Source organism: Cibotium barometz, chromosome 11 (genome assembly GCF_041138505.1).
Source record: "Cibotium barometz isolate CiBa-2024 chromosome 11, ASM4113850v1, whole genome shotgun sequence".
NCBI lineage: Eukaryota > Viridiplantae > Streptophyta > Polypodiopsida > Cyatheales > Cibotiaceae > Cibotium > Cibotium barometz.
Genome location: NC_141056.1, coordinates 9,136,741 through 9,153,960, shown reverse-complemented (window position 1 = coordinate 9,153,960; position 17,220 = coordinate 9,136,741). Strand labels below are relative to the sequence as shown.

The following is a 17,220-nucleotide window of genomic DNA, read 5'->3' as shown; positions in this document are numbered from 1 at the left end:
CATCATCAAAGATGACTCTGCCAGGCTCCTGTTGCCTTGCAGGCTCCTTATACATGCATGTTTCATCAAAAATGACATCATTGCTGCGTATAATCTTTCTATTCACTGGATCCCAAAGTCTATACCCCATTTCACCTCTGTCACCATATCCTAGGAATATGCATTTGTGAGACTTAGGATCAAGTTTGCTGCGTATTTCCCTGCGTATGTGCACGTACGCAATGCAACCAAACACTCTCAAGTGCTTGTAGGACGGAGGCTTCCCTGTCCATACTTCCTCTGGCACTTTTCCACCAAGCCTCGTGTTAGGTGACCTGTTTATAAGATGAACAGCTGTCATAACAGCTTCAGCCCAAAAACCATGAGGTAATGCAGCATGTGACAACATAGAACGGACCTTCTCCTGAATGGTCCTGTTCATCCTCCCTGCTGTCCCGTTTTGTGGAGGATCATAAGGAGCAGAGATCTCCCTCTTGATGCCTTTAGCATCACAAAAGTCCTGAAACTGTTTGGACATATACTCTCCACCATTGTCGGAACGCAAAGCCTTCAGTGTTTTGCGAGTTCGATTCTCAACATGAGCAACAAACTTCTCAAACACTGAGAATGTATCACTCTTCAAACGAAGAGGATAAACCCACACCTTGCGTGTGGCATCATCAATAAAAGACACAAAATATTTTGCCTCTCCCAAAGAAAGCTGAGGCATCTCACATACATCTGTATGCACAAGCTCTAACTGAGCATCTTTCTGTCCAAGAGCTTTCTTGTGGGGGCACTGGGGTTGCGTGCCATATATACAATGCTCACGAAATTGAAAACTTGAGAACTTTAGAGAAGGCAAGTAACCAAAACGAGACAATTGCTCCATTCCTTTGACACTCATGTGTCCCAACCGGCTATGCCACAGAGATTTCCGACAGTTCGGTTGTATTTACATTAGCATGGTAACAAACACCAGCATGCATGAAGTAAAGAGTGTCCACCTTAGAGCCTCTGGCAACAACCAGTGAGCCCTTACTAATCTTCCACTTTCCATTACCAAATGTGGTAACATAACCAGCATCATCAAGCTGTCCAGTAGAAAATAGGTTCTTCTTGATCTCAGGCACATACTTGACATCATGGAGCATAAGCTGTGAGCCATCTGAAAACACAAGCCTCACATCACCTCTGCCAAGAATCTGGCATGCATGGTTGTCACCCAAATAAACTACTCCTTCATTGCCAGCAGTATACCTGACAAACAAGTCTCTGTAACCTGTGACATGAAAGGAGGCACCTGAATCAATGATCCATGAGTGCATACCATGACCATCTCCTGCATGGAGTGAATGGGCATCAAGTGAAGACATGAATAGGACTTCATCCTCACTGTCACCTGCATGTGACACATTGACTTCTTCAATTTTGACTCCACTTTTGCCCTTTGGCTTTGCATCTTTGGCTTCATCTTTGTCTTTGTCTTTTCCTTTGCCCTTTTCCTTTTGATCATTCTTCCATTTGTAGCATTGCTTTTTGAAATGTCCCTTCTTGCCACAATAATGGCATTCCAAGTCTTTTTTGGAGCGGGACTTGCTCCTTCCCCGTTTTTGGCTTTTACCCCTTTGCTGGGATCTCCCACGTGCATTCATTGCATTGGACTTTCCAACAGAGTTGTTCTTCCTGTTCATCTCCTCTTGAAGGAGAGCACCCTCCACATCTGCATATGACAGCATAGCATTTGAATTGCTAGTGGCTGTCCTGAATGTGTCCCAACTCTCTGGCAAAGTGCATAAGAGAAAGGTGGCTTATCGTCCATTGCCAACTTTTGATTGATGACCTGGCTGACAACACCATTAAACTCATTTAGATGGGCTGTCATAGACGCCACTTCCTTCATTTGAAGACCTATGAGTTTCTTCAAGCAATACACTTTGCTTGAGGCACTTTGCTGGGCATACAAGTCCTGCAATCTTTGCCACATTCCCCAAGTTGTCTTCTCTTCACGTATGCTGAAAATTAAAGAGTCTGACACAGACAACATGATGGTGGATCTTGCCAGCTCATCCATATCTTCCCATTCTTCAGCAGTAAGAGAAGTGGGCATTACACCCCTTTCTTTGATGGGCTTGTGCTGCTTCTTCTGGAGCAGGGTTTGCCAAATGTCATAATTATGTGAGCCTTCAAGCTTTTTGATATGAAGCAATGAAGAGCTCTCACCTGTGGTTGCCATAGCAATATGCAACCTTTGACACAGTCAATGCCTGACTCCCTGCAAGATGTGCAAACACTGCACCAAAGCACACAAAATGCTCACAGTTGTTCTCCCAAAGTTTATCTCCCACTGCGGAAGCACGAATGCAACTCTCCACCCACTGAATGTGATAAAATCACCAAAATCTGGTTACTACAGATTTATGACAGCACCTTAGATGTGCTCTGTTCCCCTTCCAAAATACTGTACAACAGTACTAAGTGCTCACCAATGATGTACCAAATCTGTACCGGCAAGTACAGCAGCTGAAAATGAGCCTTTTCCTCACTCAAATCAATGTACAGCCATGCCAAAACTTGTACAAAGTTGTACCAAATCTGTACCAGCAAGTACAGCAGCAATAAATGCTCTCCTGGCTGTCCAAATGAGTGAAAATCAGACCTTGACAGTCCTCACCACTGCATACAACAGTCCCGGACAGAAATTGTGCAAAAGCCCCTTGATTGCAAGTGGATTACTGAGGGTTCAAGGCATAAAAGTCTTCCCTGCTGCTTTGCCAAGCTCAACAAGCACAAAATCTTGAAAAGCCCCTTGATTCAGGATCAATTTCTGATCATGAATGGTACATTAATGCACATGAAGGCATCCAGAGTCTTCACAATGCTTCCCCCTGGCCACATATACATCCAATACATAAAAGCCCCTTGTTTTACTGGCACATTGAGTACTTGACGGACATCAACACATTGCCCAAAGCATCAAATGCCAGTGCCTGCATGCAAAACAACCCAATTGGCACAAAAGCCCTTTGATTTGCACTCCAATTTCCTGCAATTTTGCCCCGAATGTGAGATTGCTCACATCATACAGCATGTATGAATGCCCAATGGCACAATTACATCAAAAGCCCCAAATAATGACACTCAATATCCTGCCAATTGACCCGGAATGTGACCAATGTCACCCAATTGTTGCCAATTGTGCTCAAATCTGAGCCATTAGGACCTATACTTGCTCAATTGATGAAAATGGACATGCAAATCCCAAAAAAATTGAAGCAAATACCTCTGAAATTTCTGATTTCTGTTGCAGAAAAGGGGGGGGGGGGGCGTCGTATTTGCTGACTTGCGTGCTGCTGCTGTGCGGATGTTGAAGGGAGCTGCTGCTGGACTTGCTCGCTTCTCAGCGTACAGTGTATTTGTGCAGGTGATGTTGACTATAGTAGCGACGGATACTGCTGCCACGCTTTCTTTGAAAACGGCGATCACAAACTGGAGCTGCTTTTACGTGTCCGCCTGAGTGTGCATACCCGCCTGCCTGCATGCACATATCCGCCCACCTGCCTAGCTCGACGGCTCGCTCGTAGGCTACTATGGCTCAACAGCGCTCAACAGGAGGCAGCTCAACAGCGCTCAACTGGGCATGGCAGGTACAACATTGAAGCGGCGACTGACGTCAACAATCTCGTGTCATCGCCGCTGTAGACAGGTGGCTCGTGCGTGCACAATGGCGACGTTGCTCAGATTAGGGCGGCCAGGTGAGCGCTAGTTGCAGAGTTCTTGTCCTAGGCGCAACTGGGCGGTTGTCACAAGGGCAGCACTGGACAGCAGCGCACACTCAAATTAGAGGAATCCTGAAACCCTAAAACACAGCCTGCTCTGATATCAGTTGAAGGGAGAGAGTTAGGGTTTCATGTGGGAGACACACACAGAGAAGAAGGGAGAGAGAGAGAGAGAGACATGTGGAGATAAGTCAACTCACCAAGTATGAGTGTGTGACTCCCCTATCACACATGTATATTTGCTCTAGTACACATAGTGCACTTAGTACATTAAAAGTACTAAGTGTACTATGTACTATAAAACTTATGGGCTAGTACACACTATAAGGGTGGGCATAATGCCTTTACCCCAACAAAGAGGATTATGGCACTTTGATTATGCTCATTCTTTATGTGGATGACATGTTGCTAACTGAGAATGATATGGATAAAATTTCAGCATTCAAAGCCGAATTTCAAACGTCATTTGAGATGACAGATTGGGATTGTTGCATTATTATTTGGGCATACAATTTGTGCAGACAGATGTTGGCATTTATGTACACCAATCAAAGTACATTCAAAAGCTGTTGCACAAATTTGGGTTTCAAGATTATAAGCCCATCTCTACTTCTATGGAGCTAGGGCTGAAATTGAGCATGTATGATTTTGGAGAGCCTTTTGATATGAGTGTTTACAGCCAAGCAGTGGGTTGCCTTATATACTTATGCAACACATGCTCGGATATTCAGTTTGGGGTTTTCCAGTATAGCAAATTTATGCACAACCCAAGTAAAAAGCATTGGCAAGCAGTGAAGTGGATCTTCCATTATCTTTAGGGCTCCTCGGATCTTGTGTTGGTATATCCCTGGGGGCAGCTTGCAGTTACATGCTTACAGTGATTTCGATTGGACTGGTGACTATGATACACGGTAATCCACCAGCGGGAAATTTTTTTTTTGGGCATTCATGCATATCATGGCTGAGCAAAAAGCAGCCCATTGTTGCCACATCTATTTGTGAGGCTGAGTACAGGGCAGCCTTTACTGCCACGATAGATTGTGTACGGCCGAGGAGATTGATGACTGATATTCGTGAGAGTTAGCATACACTCACCACCATACTCACTGACAGTCAGAGTGCTATAACTATGGCACGAAACCTAGTGTTTCATGCACGTACTAAGCACATAGAGATTCATTATCACTATGTCAGGGAGAGGATTCATGGAGGGGAGATCTCATTATCTTATTGCTCTACACAGGACAATGTTGCAAGATCTGTTCACGAAGATGTTGCCTCGAGAGAAGTTTGAAGCTTTTCGCAAAGCTTTAGGCTTACTCTCCTACAGAGAGTGAGGTGCTCAGACCTTGTACAGGTTCACATTGCCACTATAGGGGGGATTTATTGGCATATATCCTATGAGTTATGCCACATATACTATTGAGTAGTGCCACATGTGAACATGGACTAACCAAGGGCACTTTTGTCCCTTTGGGGTTTTCCTCTTGGATATTAGGTGTGAAAGGACCACATTTATTATGTATTTTGATATTGTGGAGTCAACCCCCTTGGTCCACACTTTTTGTATCCTATCTTCTTTGAGCATTAATCTCTGTGCGTGTCTGTTTTCTGTGCAACCCTAACCTAACATCAATACTGGTGCTTTACTGGCATAACACTCAAAAGCTTCTTTCTCCATCTTGGCCCACCTAAACTCGACTGTTTTCTTTGTCCGGATCATGCAATGGTCCGGCAACCATTGCAAACCACTTGATGAACCTTTTGTAGTAAGAGCATAGTCCCAAAAAGCTTCTAACTTCATGCACACTGGTCAACTTTGGCCATTTCATAATAGCCTTGACCTTGTCTAGATCCATCTATTTCCCATCTCTAAACACTACATGGCCCAAATAGTGAATTTCTGACAAGAAGAACTCACTCTTCTTGCCATTTGCATAAAGCTTGTGCTTTCTCAATTCTTGGAAAACAATATCCAAATGCTTTTTATGCTCTTTCTCATTATTAGAGTGTACTAAAATATCATCAAAGAAAGTACGTGTGAATTTTCGATGGGCCCTGAAGATTCTCTATCATCCAGTGAAATGTGGCAGGGGCAACAGGTAGACCAAAGGGTAACATAAGAAATTTGTATAGCCCAAAGGTAGTCTTGAACATTGTTTTGTGCACATCCTCAGGAGCAATCCTTATTTGATGATAGCCACTCTTCAAGTATATCCTGCTGAACACTTTGGATCCATCCAACCTGTCTAGGGTATCATTAGTCCTAGGTATGGGGAACCTAATCTTTATAGTAATCTTGTTGAGGGCTCTATAATCGACGCTCATGTGCCAAGCACAGTAGCACGGGAATGCCGTTTCCACCCCTTGGGAAGAGTGGAATGCGTTCCCCCAAGGTTGAGATGCCTAAACCGGATGTAGCGTGCATGGGGGAACGATTTGGCATGGGAACGGCCAGGGGAACGTGGGGGAACGGTTACATGGAATGTTTGGTTGTCGTTCCCCCTTTCGGGAACGTTTTTTATGTTTGGCCAAGAAAAAAAAAAGGAGAAAAAGTGTACCTGTTGTTGCGAGCCGCTTGTGGATATCCTTGAAAGACGTACCCTATTGTTGCCTACCCGCATACTTCTTAGGCCCGTGCGGCGTGCGTACGTGATAGCTGTGAGTCACGAGTGGGCTCCTCTCTCGAGTCTCTTTAGACTTCGACTCCTACTTTCCAAGGCAAGGCAGCAAGGCTACTTACTTTCCCCTCTCTCTTTCTCTCTCGTTCCCCCTTACCAATTCCCCTCGTTCTCGTTCCCCTTGTGGCTTGTTCTTGTTCCCGTTCTGTTGCTACTATGGTGCCAAGATCCATCCTCCTTCTGGCCTAACAATACTAGAGACCAAAGGGTGAAGAACTAGGCCTATCCAAACCCTTTTCCAATAACTCATTTACTTGCTTCATAATCTCCTCTTTCTGGGTTAGGCTTACGTGGTAGGGTGGCTGGTCTGGAGGTGAACTCTCAGGAATGAGGTCGATTTGATGATCTTCTGGCCTCTTTGGTGGTAGTTCATCTGGTAAAGAATGTGCAAAACAATCTTATATGTCACCAGCCTGGACATTTCCCCAGTATGAAAGGAGTCTGGTGGACTCCAAGATGTCTAAATATTTGGAAAGTACAAGCTTTGGGAATGGGGGATTATCCTAGAATACAAAGGACCACACTCCTGAAATTTAGGAGAGTTGCTATTTTTGGCCCAATTCCGATGGAAATTTTGTTCGCGTCATTACATCTGGAAATGAGCAGATACCAAGAGTTGGCAAAGTGCCTATGACAGAATGTCTACCAGTTGGGATATTTTTAGGGATAAAGTTTGTGGAAGGACCCATCTCTTAGATTGGGACATGTGGCAAGAAAGTGGACCAAAGTGAGACAAGTGGCCTGACACTTGTTAGAAAGTGGATCAAAGTGAGACAAGTGGCCTCACACTTGTCACTTCAGCTATCTCTCCACTTGTCATTGTAGCCTTCTCTTGCCATTTTAGCTCATGGGAGGCCCAAATCTATAAATTGGAGCCCTCTCTCTTTATTAAGAGAGGCTCTCTTGCTGCACACTAGCCTCTATCACCGCTACAGGCTGCCCTATTGATGGCTACTCTCTTTCTCTCTCACTTGAAGGGTGCCCATGAAGAATACCGACTGTTGGGGACTGTTTTGGAGGCTTCCATCGCGAAGAAATATTGAAGGCAAGGGTATTTAATCATTTATTATGATTTCTAGCCATTGTACTTGTTGTACCAACCTTTGTACCTGCTGTACCAGCCATTGTACTGGCTATACCAGTCCTTGTACTTGTTGTACTTGCTGCACCACCCATTGTACCGATTGTACCAGCTTCTATACTTGCTGTACCAACCATTGTACTTACTGTACTAGTCACTGTATATGTACCAGCATTTGTACTTGTTGTACCTGCTATACCAACCATTGTACCGGTTGTACCAACCATTGTATCGGTTGTACCAGCCACAGTACGAGCTGTACCAGCCACTGTAAGAGCTGTACCAGCCATTGTACCTACTGTACCGGCTGAATGGAGAGTTGTACTTGTTGTACCAGCTCTATTGCATGAAGACCCGTGGTTTTTGGGAAAGAATCAGTACCCACACGGAGGTATATGGATTATGTTGTTGGCTCGGCATTTCTACAGCCTATGTTCCGGCTTGGTTGCCTCGTGTTGGGCCGTGTTATGGCATTTGTATATGGATAATCCGGCATCTCCCGTGGGGAGAGTAAGGCCCTCAAAGCTTGTACATGATATTATTCTCCTTGGGTAATAAAATACTCCAAGGGGGGGTCGGCCCATTCCGGCCTCTGTGTGGTGTCACATGTGCAAGATCCATTTTCAGCATTTGTGGATCTTTTGTCCAGCGTTTATGTTTTATGCAAAGTGATGATGGATGTGTTAAGGCTATGGCCATGTTTAAGTGTTTTAATATGCATTGATGGTATCAACAAGTGTGTCAAAGACCCTAGTCCCCCGGGCACCTGGCGCGAGTTTCATTATACCTCTTTAAGAAATCAATCCTCTCTGTATCGAAACTAGAGAGGGACTCTTCAGGCTTAGACTCTTTATTTTATAGTCTTTTACAAAAAGCAAGTACGAGGAAATAGACGATTTCATTGCTTTGGAAACTTGTACATGGGATATTATGGGAATAGAGTTTCAACTCCCACATCAAAAGATACATTCTTGCCTTTGAAAGGGAACCTAAACTTGCTTCGGTCCCTATAAATGGCTAGATCAACTCTCCTATGCCAAGGCATACCAAGTACAACATCACAATGGCTTAGTTTTCCCATAACAAAATTCTCATGATCTACATATTCCCCTATCTCAATCCTAAGTTTCCCAAGGATTGGGGTGATTTGAGATTGCATCCCTTCAAAGGCAACACTTGACATTTCCGGAGTGCCAAACCTCTCCTTACGTAGTTTGAGAGCTTTAATGATCCAAGAATGGATATAATGGTAAATAGCGCACCAATATCAAAGTGGATAAGAATAGGCTGGGTGGGAACCTTTGCCCCAAGCCATAAACAGCTTCCTCTTCTCTGAAGGAGTATCATCCAGTTGCGTGAGTTCTTCAGGGAGAGCATTCACCTCAGGTGATTTTTGCGGCTGATTTTGCTTCTTTGGCTTACTAGCATCTCCATGAAGTCCTTCCATGTGATCGATCTTGGTACAAGACTCGAATCCTGCAAGCAAACAAACAAACAAACAAACAACAAGGGGGTGCAGGCCTGACTCACCTCCCAACCATGACAGCCGTGGGCAAGCCCACAGTCTTGGCTGTCCCCACTGAGCCACGAGCTGAGCTAACTAGGTTGACGTACCGACCAATCTCCTCCTCGCGACGTCCCATACCGCCACGAAGTTGCCCTCGCGAGCCTCGAGATTGCTGCCTGTCTCGGTTGCGTAAAGTAGGTGTACGTCTGCACTAGATCTAGGCACCAAGACCATAGAGCTCTCACAAACTCGCGAGACTCTCTATATCTCAATAACTAACCTTGGCCACCCTTTTATAGGCTCTTGGTCGGTCATCGGGCGTCCACACTTGGGCGACCGCCCGTCCATACTTGGGTGCCCGCCCGTTAGTCTATCCCTAACTCAGCTCGTCAATCAGCCTGCCTAGCTCCAAGCTTCCCCAAGCCTTGAAACTAGTCTTGCGTGCGTGTAGCACACGGTAGATCTGAAGAGTAGTCAATGTCTCCCATGTAGCGTCCTCCTCAACACGATCCTTCCACTTGATCTTGTATTCCGTGATAAGCGTATTACGCAATCTTCTTTCACGAAATCCAAGAATCCTTTCAGGTTCATGCGGAACAAATGTCATGTCCTCGATATCTATAATTTCTTGAGGAGTAACTAACTGATGTGCTCCACCCAGTACTTCCTTAAGTCTACTAACATGAAATACAGGATGAACTTTCACATGAGAAGGCAAATCCAATTCATATGCAACTGAACCAATCTGTCATGTAACACGAAATGGGCCATAGTATCTAGGGGATAATTTCGGAGATCGACTTGTCCATAAAGTCTCGGAATCTTTTGGAACTCGCAAATACACCATCGTTCCTTCAGAGAACTCTCTGGGTGAACGATGTCTATTAGAATAAAACCTGTCTCGGTCTTGAGCAATTCTAATAGATTCCTTCGCAACTTGTAACATTTCCTACATATCTTGCAAAAAATTGCGTACTGCATCATGCTGAAGTCCTGAGAATCCTACTGTAACAGGTGATCTAGGTTGAAAACCATACATAAGCATGAAAGGACTAAACCCTGTACTCGTATGCTTAGTACTGTTATATGCAAATTCTAACATAGGAAGATAATCCTTCCATGAACTCTGTCTTTTGGATACATATGCTCGAAGCATATCCTCCAAAATCTGATTCACTCTTCAGTCTGGCCATCGGATTGAGGATGATCAGAGGAACTCAAATTGAAAGTTGTTTCCAACTTCTCAAAAACAAGTTTCCAAAAATCACTCGTAAACCTAGAGTCCCTATCACTGACTATGTCTTGCGGTAACCCGTACCGTCTAAACAATTGCTCGATAAACTGCCGTGCTAATTGCGTAGCTGTAATAGTCTTCCGGGTCGGTAAAAATCTAGCCATTTTTGTCAAGCGATCTACCACAACCCAAATAGAATCGTGGCCTTGATGCGTTCTTGGCAATCCGGTAATAAAATCCATGGAAATACTCTCCCATTTATTACCTGGGATTTGCAAAGGATGCAACAACCCAAAGCGTTCAGCTTTATTTGCTTGACAAATTTGACACTTTCATCTTTGGCCAATAAAAAGTGTGTTTCACTAACGATAGTGTCCTGTGTACCCTAGGGTGTCCAGCAGAAGGGGCGTCGTGACACTCCTTAAGAATCTTGGACCTAATGTCCGGGATAAGTGGTACACAAATTTTGTCATTACGGAATAGTAAACCATTCCAAATCATCCACTGTCCTTCTGCAGCTCTATCAGTCCTGCAAAGCCCTCTCAATGACTGAAATAAGTCAGTAGAAATCTCGGTGAACCACAAAGTATTCACCTCTCGAATTCGACTAAGCGCATCTGCAACACTATTCATGGACCCTTTCTGATAACGGATCTCAAAATCAAAATCTTACATTAACTCAGTCCAACGAGCTTTCCTTCCTCTCAAATCATCCGCATCACATACATACTTGATTGACTGATCAGTCAATACCACAAACTTGGAGCCATATAAATAATGTCTCCAAACCTTGAGAGCATGAATCACAGCATAAAGCTCCTTCTCAAGGATTGGCCAACGAGATTGAGTGTCGTCTAGCTTTTTACTTTCAAAAGCAACCGGTCTACCATCTTGAAATAGAGCAGCCCCGATAGCAGTCACTAGCATCAGTTTCAAGAACATAAGGCTTACTAGGATCAGGCAATGCTAAGATGGGTGCTTCCTTGACTTTATCTTTCAAAAGTCTGAAGGCCATTTCCAAATCGTTATTCCAAGCGATAGGTTGATTTGACTTACGTCCACGACCTTTCAATAAGTCGGTCATCGGTAGTGTGAGCTGAGAGTACTCCGTACAGATTTTCGAAGAGAAACAACAAAACCGAGAAAAGAACGAAGTTGTTTCACTGTTCGCGGTATAGGCCAGTCCAGAACCTTCTGAACTCGGTCATAGTCAATGCTCAATCCATCTCGAGTGATCTTGTGTCCCAAGTAAATGATGGCGGTCATAAAGAACTCACATTTACTTAACTTAGCATATAGTCGATTCTGTCTTAAAATAGATAAGACAATCGTAAGGTGTCTGACATGATCCTCAAGAGTACGACTATATATCAAAATATCATCCAGGAACACCACCACAAATTTTTCCAAATGTTCACGAAAAAGATTGTTCATCATTTCCTGGAAAGTGGCTGGAGCATTGGTTAACCCAAAAGATAGTACGAGAAACTCGTAATGGCCATACCTAGTCCGAAAGGCAGTTCTTTCGACATGTCTTTCATGAATACGTATTTGGTGGTAGCCAGTACGTAAATCTATCTTCGTGAAATATTTCGCTCCTGCTAACCGGTCAATCAGGTCATCTGATCTAGGGAGAGGATAACGGTTCTTAATGGTCAGCTTGTTCAATCTCTTGTAATCTATACACATTCTCCAGGTATTGTCCTTCTTTCTCCAAAGCAACACATGTGCACCCCAAGGTGATTTACTTGGACGGATCTGGCCCATCCTCAAATAATCTTCGAGTTGTTTAGCCAACTCATCTTCCTCAGCTTGGCTCATCCTGTAAGGTGGAATACTGACAGGATGAGCACCAGGGATCAAGTCAATACGATGATCTACTGCCCGTTCAGGTGGTAAACCCGATGGCAGTTCCTTAGGAAATACATCTTGAAATGAATCAAGTATCTTCTGTAATTCTTTGCTTTCAAACACACTTAATTCATTGACATCTATGGAAGATATGAGAAATGAAGAAAGTGGAATCAATACACAATGGAAAGCGGTATACAAAGAAGAATTCATTATATTTCCAAAAGCAATTGTATTTACAAGAGGTCCCTGAGAGGGATGAATACAATCACCTAAAATACTATACTTGGTGTTCCTATGTTGAAAAGAAAAAATATGACTAGACCAATCTATCTGGACTTGAAGAGTCTTAAACCACTCAATCCCTAATAACAAGTCTACATTTTCTAGATGCATTACATAGCATTCCAGAGTGTCTTTGTAGTCCTGAATCTGGATTGGAAGCATCTCCACCTTTCGGTCCCAAACTTGCCTTCCCGCAGGTAGGCGTACCTCATAGGTATGATCGCTGGGTGTCGTATCAAGACTCAATTTCTGCACAAGTTTGTAGTTAACAAAATTGTGTGAGCTGCCAGGGTCTAAAAGAATGTGAATCTTATGGCCATTCACTTCTCCATAAACTGGGAGAAGATCATTCAAGCCAAATACTTTAGAATTGAACAGACAATCAGAACAAGTACTAGGGCGAGAAAGTACAGTAATTGACGTACCTGTCAAAGACAACTGATTAGCTGCCTTTGGCTTGGGTCTTGCGTTCGTCTTGGCACCCTTTTGCTTTGGGCACTCGTTACGCATGTGTCCTTTTTCTTCGCAGATAAAACAACGTCCTTCCTTCTTGAGCTTTAAAGCCCTAAGGAGTCGTTTCTTCTTCGCTGGTGTCGAACTGGAATTCTTCGAAGGTTGGTCCGAAGACTTTCCTTCTGTCGTGTTAGCCATATGTGCGGAGAACTTTCGTTTATGCTTGTTCCCTTGCTCGGTAACGGGTTTCGACTTGGAAGAGACCATTGTATCATCATAGATACGAGCTGAATGAATGACTTCGTCCAATGTTTTGCATTTGTTATTTTTAACTATGAGTCTGGTAAACCAGCTACAAAGAACCCCAAAAGAGTAGTGGGATCCATCTTTGTAGCTTTCATCTGCAAGTCCCTAAACTTCTGGAAGTAGACCTCATAAGTGAGGTGCTGTGAGGTCATGGTCAAAGCTGAAAACGGAGCAACAACATCATAATCATCCTCTTTCGTGAGGAATTCTTTCTTGAAGACGTCTTCGAATTGTGCCCCAGTCGTTGGCGTAGGGTTGAGTTCCTTCCACCAAAGCAAAGCTTTGCCATCATATGGATGAAACTGAAAGTGAACTTGCCACTTATGTAGCCAAGTGTCCACGATCTCCTTGGTGCGCTGCTTTTACTTGCCCCCGAACGGTTCCGGAGTAATGTTGGGGCCTAAAGCTGAAACCACGGTATCCATACCCGAGAAAGTAGAGAGGGTAGTGGTCAATAGAGCGATGGAGTTCTGCAAAGCTTGCATCTGGGCTGCGATTTGTGCCAGACGTTCCGATGAAGAAGCTTCAAGAGCTACTTTGAACTCTTGGAAAGCTGATTTTGACACAAAATTGTCAAAAAGATCGGCATCGGTACCTTCTGTAGCCGGCAAGCCTTCGCGTTCCACAAGGGGCTCCAACTCCGATTCTTGGGTCGACATCGTGAAGAGGGTAAGGGGAGAGAAAATTCGATCTTTGCACAATAAAAGTGCGAGGGAACTTGAGAGCTTGAAAACTTGAGAGATGTGTGGCAAGAAGCCCACTTAAGGGGGTTTATAAAGGTTTCCACAAAAACTAAAAGCTCCCAAAAGCTATCTTTGGCTTTTGTTTTGTGTTTTATATATATATATATATATATATATATATATATATATTCTTAAAAAAAACACTTTTAAACCTTGGAGAAGGGATTTGTAAACTTTAAAAAAAAAATAAACTTAAAAAAAACGAAAGCCCCAAAAAAGACGTATGCTTTCCTTGTTTTTTTTTCTCTCTTTCCTCCTGGATTAGAGCCGCCGGCGTGCTGCTGTCTACTGACGTCAACCTGCGTTGCCGTCGTCCACTACTGCCGGTGCATGGTTTCCGGCCGGCGCCCGAGTGCCTGCTGCGTCGGCTGCTGTCGTCAGCTGTGTGTCGCCGGTACCTTTGCGCCAGCCTGCGCCTGCACCAGCCCGTGTAGGCGTGGCCACAAGGCCACGTGGGCCTGGGCGCCCGCCTGGCTTGGCCTGGCTTGGGCGCTGCCTGGACTGGCTATGCAGGCCTGGCCGCCTGGCTACATGAGCCTTAGGCGCCTGGCTGCCTGTAGCTGCCGCCTTTGCCTACACGTACAGCTCTTTACGACCAGCAGCTCCTCACGATCAACACTGCAGCGTGCGCTTGGCTCGCTTTCTCTCGCTCTCTCTCGTTCGGGCCAAAAGCAACGTGCTTTTTCTGTTTTCTCTCTGTAGTTCATGTGACTGCACAAACGAATCTCTTCTCTTCTTTGCAAAGCAAACGACCCTACTTAGACTACCACCTCCCATCAACATGGGTTTCTTTGATGAAGAAAAACACATACTATTTCTGAAAACAACAGTATGCACAGAAAAACAGCAAGCTTTTTAACACATACCTTTCTTCGACCTCATCTTCTCTACCTACCGACTTGCTCGTTCATGAGGTATGCTCTTATACCACTATCAAATCCCCACGGATCTCCTCGTGATCGATCCTGGTACGAGACTCGAATCCTGCAAGCAAACAAACAAACAAACAAACAAGGGGGTGCAGGCCTGACTCACCTCCCAACCATGATAGCCATGGGCAAGCCCACAGTCTTGGCTGTCCCCACCGAGCCACGAGCTGAGCTAACTAGGTTGACGTACCGACCAATCTCCTCCTCGCGACGTCCCATACCACCACAAAGTTGCCCTCACGAGCCTCGAGATTGCTGCCGGCCTCGGCTGCGTAAAGCAGGTGCAAGTCTGCACTAGATCCAGGCTCCAAGACCATAGAGCTCTCACAAACTCACGAGACTCTCTATATCCCAATAACTAACCTTGGCCACCCTTTTATAGGCTCTTGGCTGGTCATCGGGCGTCCACACTTGGACGCCCGCCCGTCCATACTTGGGTGCCCGCCCGTTAGTCTATCCCTAACTCAGCTCGTCAATTAGCCTGCCTAGCTCCAAGCTTCCCCAAGCCTCGAAACTAGTCTTGCGTGCGTGTAGCACACGGTAGATACACACTGCGCACATGACATTCCATGTGGGGACACTTGTCTCATTCTAGATACCACATGTCTTAATTTTAGAGGTGATTCTTCTGGAGGTCAACCACCTTGGACATTTGAAAGGCATGCCACATGGAAAATCTTGTCAAAGAAACTTGGAGATTGGATTCTGTGTAGTCACTAGTGCATTCAGAAAGGGTGACATATTAGCTTGTAAACAAGCTATGCCTATCCTCCTCTCTTTTTTAGGCTAGGTACGTCTCTTCCTCCCATGGAGCATACTTTGTGTTCTGATACTGCACGTGTTGATTTTTTACAGGTTTGTAACTGGTGTGATACCTTCAGGCAATGATGATTTGAAGGGAGACGAAGCTGATACAATCCTCATGTTCAAAAATGCGCTGGGGCTTGAGGATCCGGATGCTGCAGCTGTACACATTGAAGTATGATCTTTTTTGCAGTCTCTTTCTAGAAGTGTGAAGATCCCTGTATTGCAGAGCTGTGCACATTGAAGTATGGGGTTTCTGAGTCCATCAATAGGAGTGTATGTGTAACTGCAATCTCCCAGGTGTCTTAATTTCATGACTGTGATTGCAGATTGGAAGGCGGATATTCAGACAACGCTTGGAGACTGGGGATAAGGATACTGCAGTTCAAGAGCGCCGGGTATGAAAGGTTTCTTTTCTGGAATCTATAGAATGTGGCCAAGTTCCTGGGCACCTTCTCTTGTCATCTGCGTGCATTTGTACCCTCTTGTCTCAGCTGCATGGTGTTGGTTTTTCTTGCACCCGCATTGTGAACTGTTCTTGGTGTTCTGGTGCAGGCTTTCCAAAAATTGGTCTATGTGTCAAATCTTGTTTTTGGCAATGCGTCAAAGTTTTTGCTGCCGTGGAAGCGTGTATTCCAGTTGACAGATGCTCAGGTAAGGTGCCTGAGTCTGTTGGACCTGTTGATGGCTGTATGTGGTTACACTTGTAACTTGTACTTGTGATTCTAATCGGTTTTGTTTTCATCTTTCGCTGTCATAGATTAAGCTGATTCTTGTGTGGGTTTTGTGTTTATGTCATGTTTCAAGGTGGAAATAGCAATGCGGGACAATGCCCAGAGGCTGTTTCAAGCTCAATTAAGGACTATTGGTGCTGGTGAGTGCACTGGAGTGTTGAGTTGCGTTTTGATCAATGCAGTCTCTTCTATTGGTGTGTTTGCAGCTTCACATGTTTCATCAAACGTTAGCTTCCGCTGATGTTTTTTAACATCGATGCAGATGTTGATTTGGATAAGCTGATGAGCTTAAGGAAGGTACAGCTGAAGTTGAAGCTGTCTGATGAGGTATGGTGACTTCTGAAGCATTTTCTTGTCTTGAGTGCATGCTTTTTCTTTGGGATTCTTTTGGATCAAAAGGACCTTTCTGTTATAACTTTTCCCCTGGTGCATAATGAAATGCATGTTTCAGCACAGAGATGATCACAAGATGTATATCTAGTTTGCTTATGTACAGGCAGGCACAGAGGTGGTCACATGATGTGTATTCAGTTTGCCTATGGACGGGTTAACATTAAAGTCCAGCTTGGCTGGCACAGAAAGTCCGGCTTAGCTGGAACGAAGTCCAGTTTGGTTGGCATGAAGCCCTAGCTTGAGGCACGAGATCACACTACATTGGCTTTGTGATCTTGATGGTTGCATGCATTTCTAGCTACAGTTGTGACATACCATCAAGTTAGGGTACCACCGCATGATGTACATAAGACAGCTTTTTGCACATCTTTCGGATTGTATGAGTATCTTGTGATGCCTTTCGGATTGACAAATGCCCCCACCTTTTTTAATAGGTCAATGGATAGGATCTTTAGAGAACA

The 17,220-nt window shown here is 44.5% G+C and overlaps 1 protein-coding gene across 1 annotated transcript in view; it reads left to right on the top strand.

Annotated features, from left to right (window-relative positions):
- The window catches only part of TIC110 (translocon at the inner envelope membrane of chloroplasts 110), a 74,809-nt gene that overhangs the window by 40,178 nt on the left and 17,411 nt on the right, over positions 1-17,220 (top strand). The window contains exons 3-7 of the mRNA XM_086804740.1: positions 15,684-15,807; positions 15,962-16,030; positions 16,188-16,286; positions 16,440-16,506; positions 16,629-16,693. Of these exons, the coding sequence (XP_086660866.1) occupies positions 15,684-15,807; positions 15,962-16,030; positions 16,188-16,286; positions 16,440-16,506; positions 16,629-16,693 (424 nt within the window). The remainder of the gene's footprint in view (positions 1-15,683; positions 15,808-15,961; positions 16,031-16,187; positions 16,287-16,439; positions 16,507-16,628; positions 16,694-17,220) is intronic.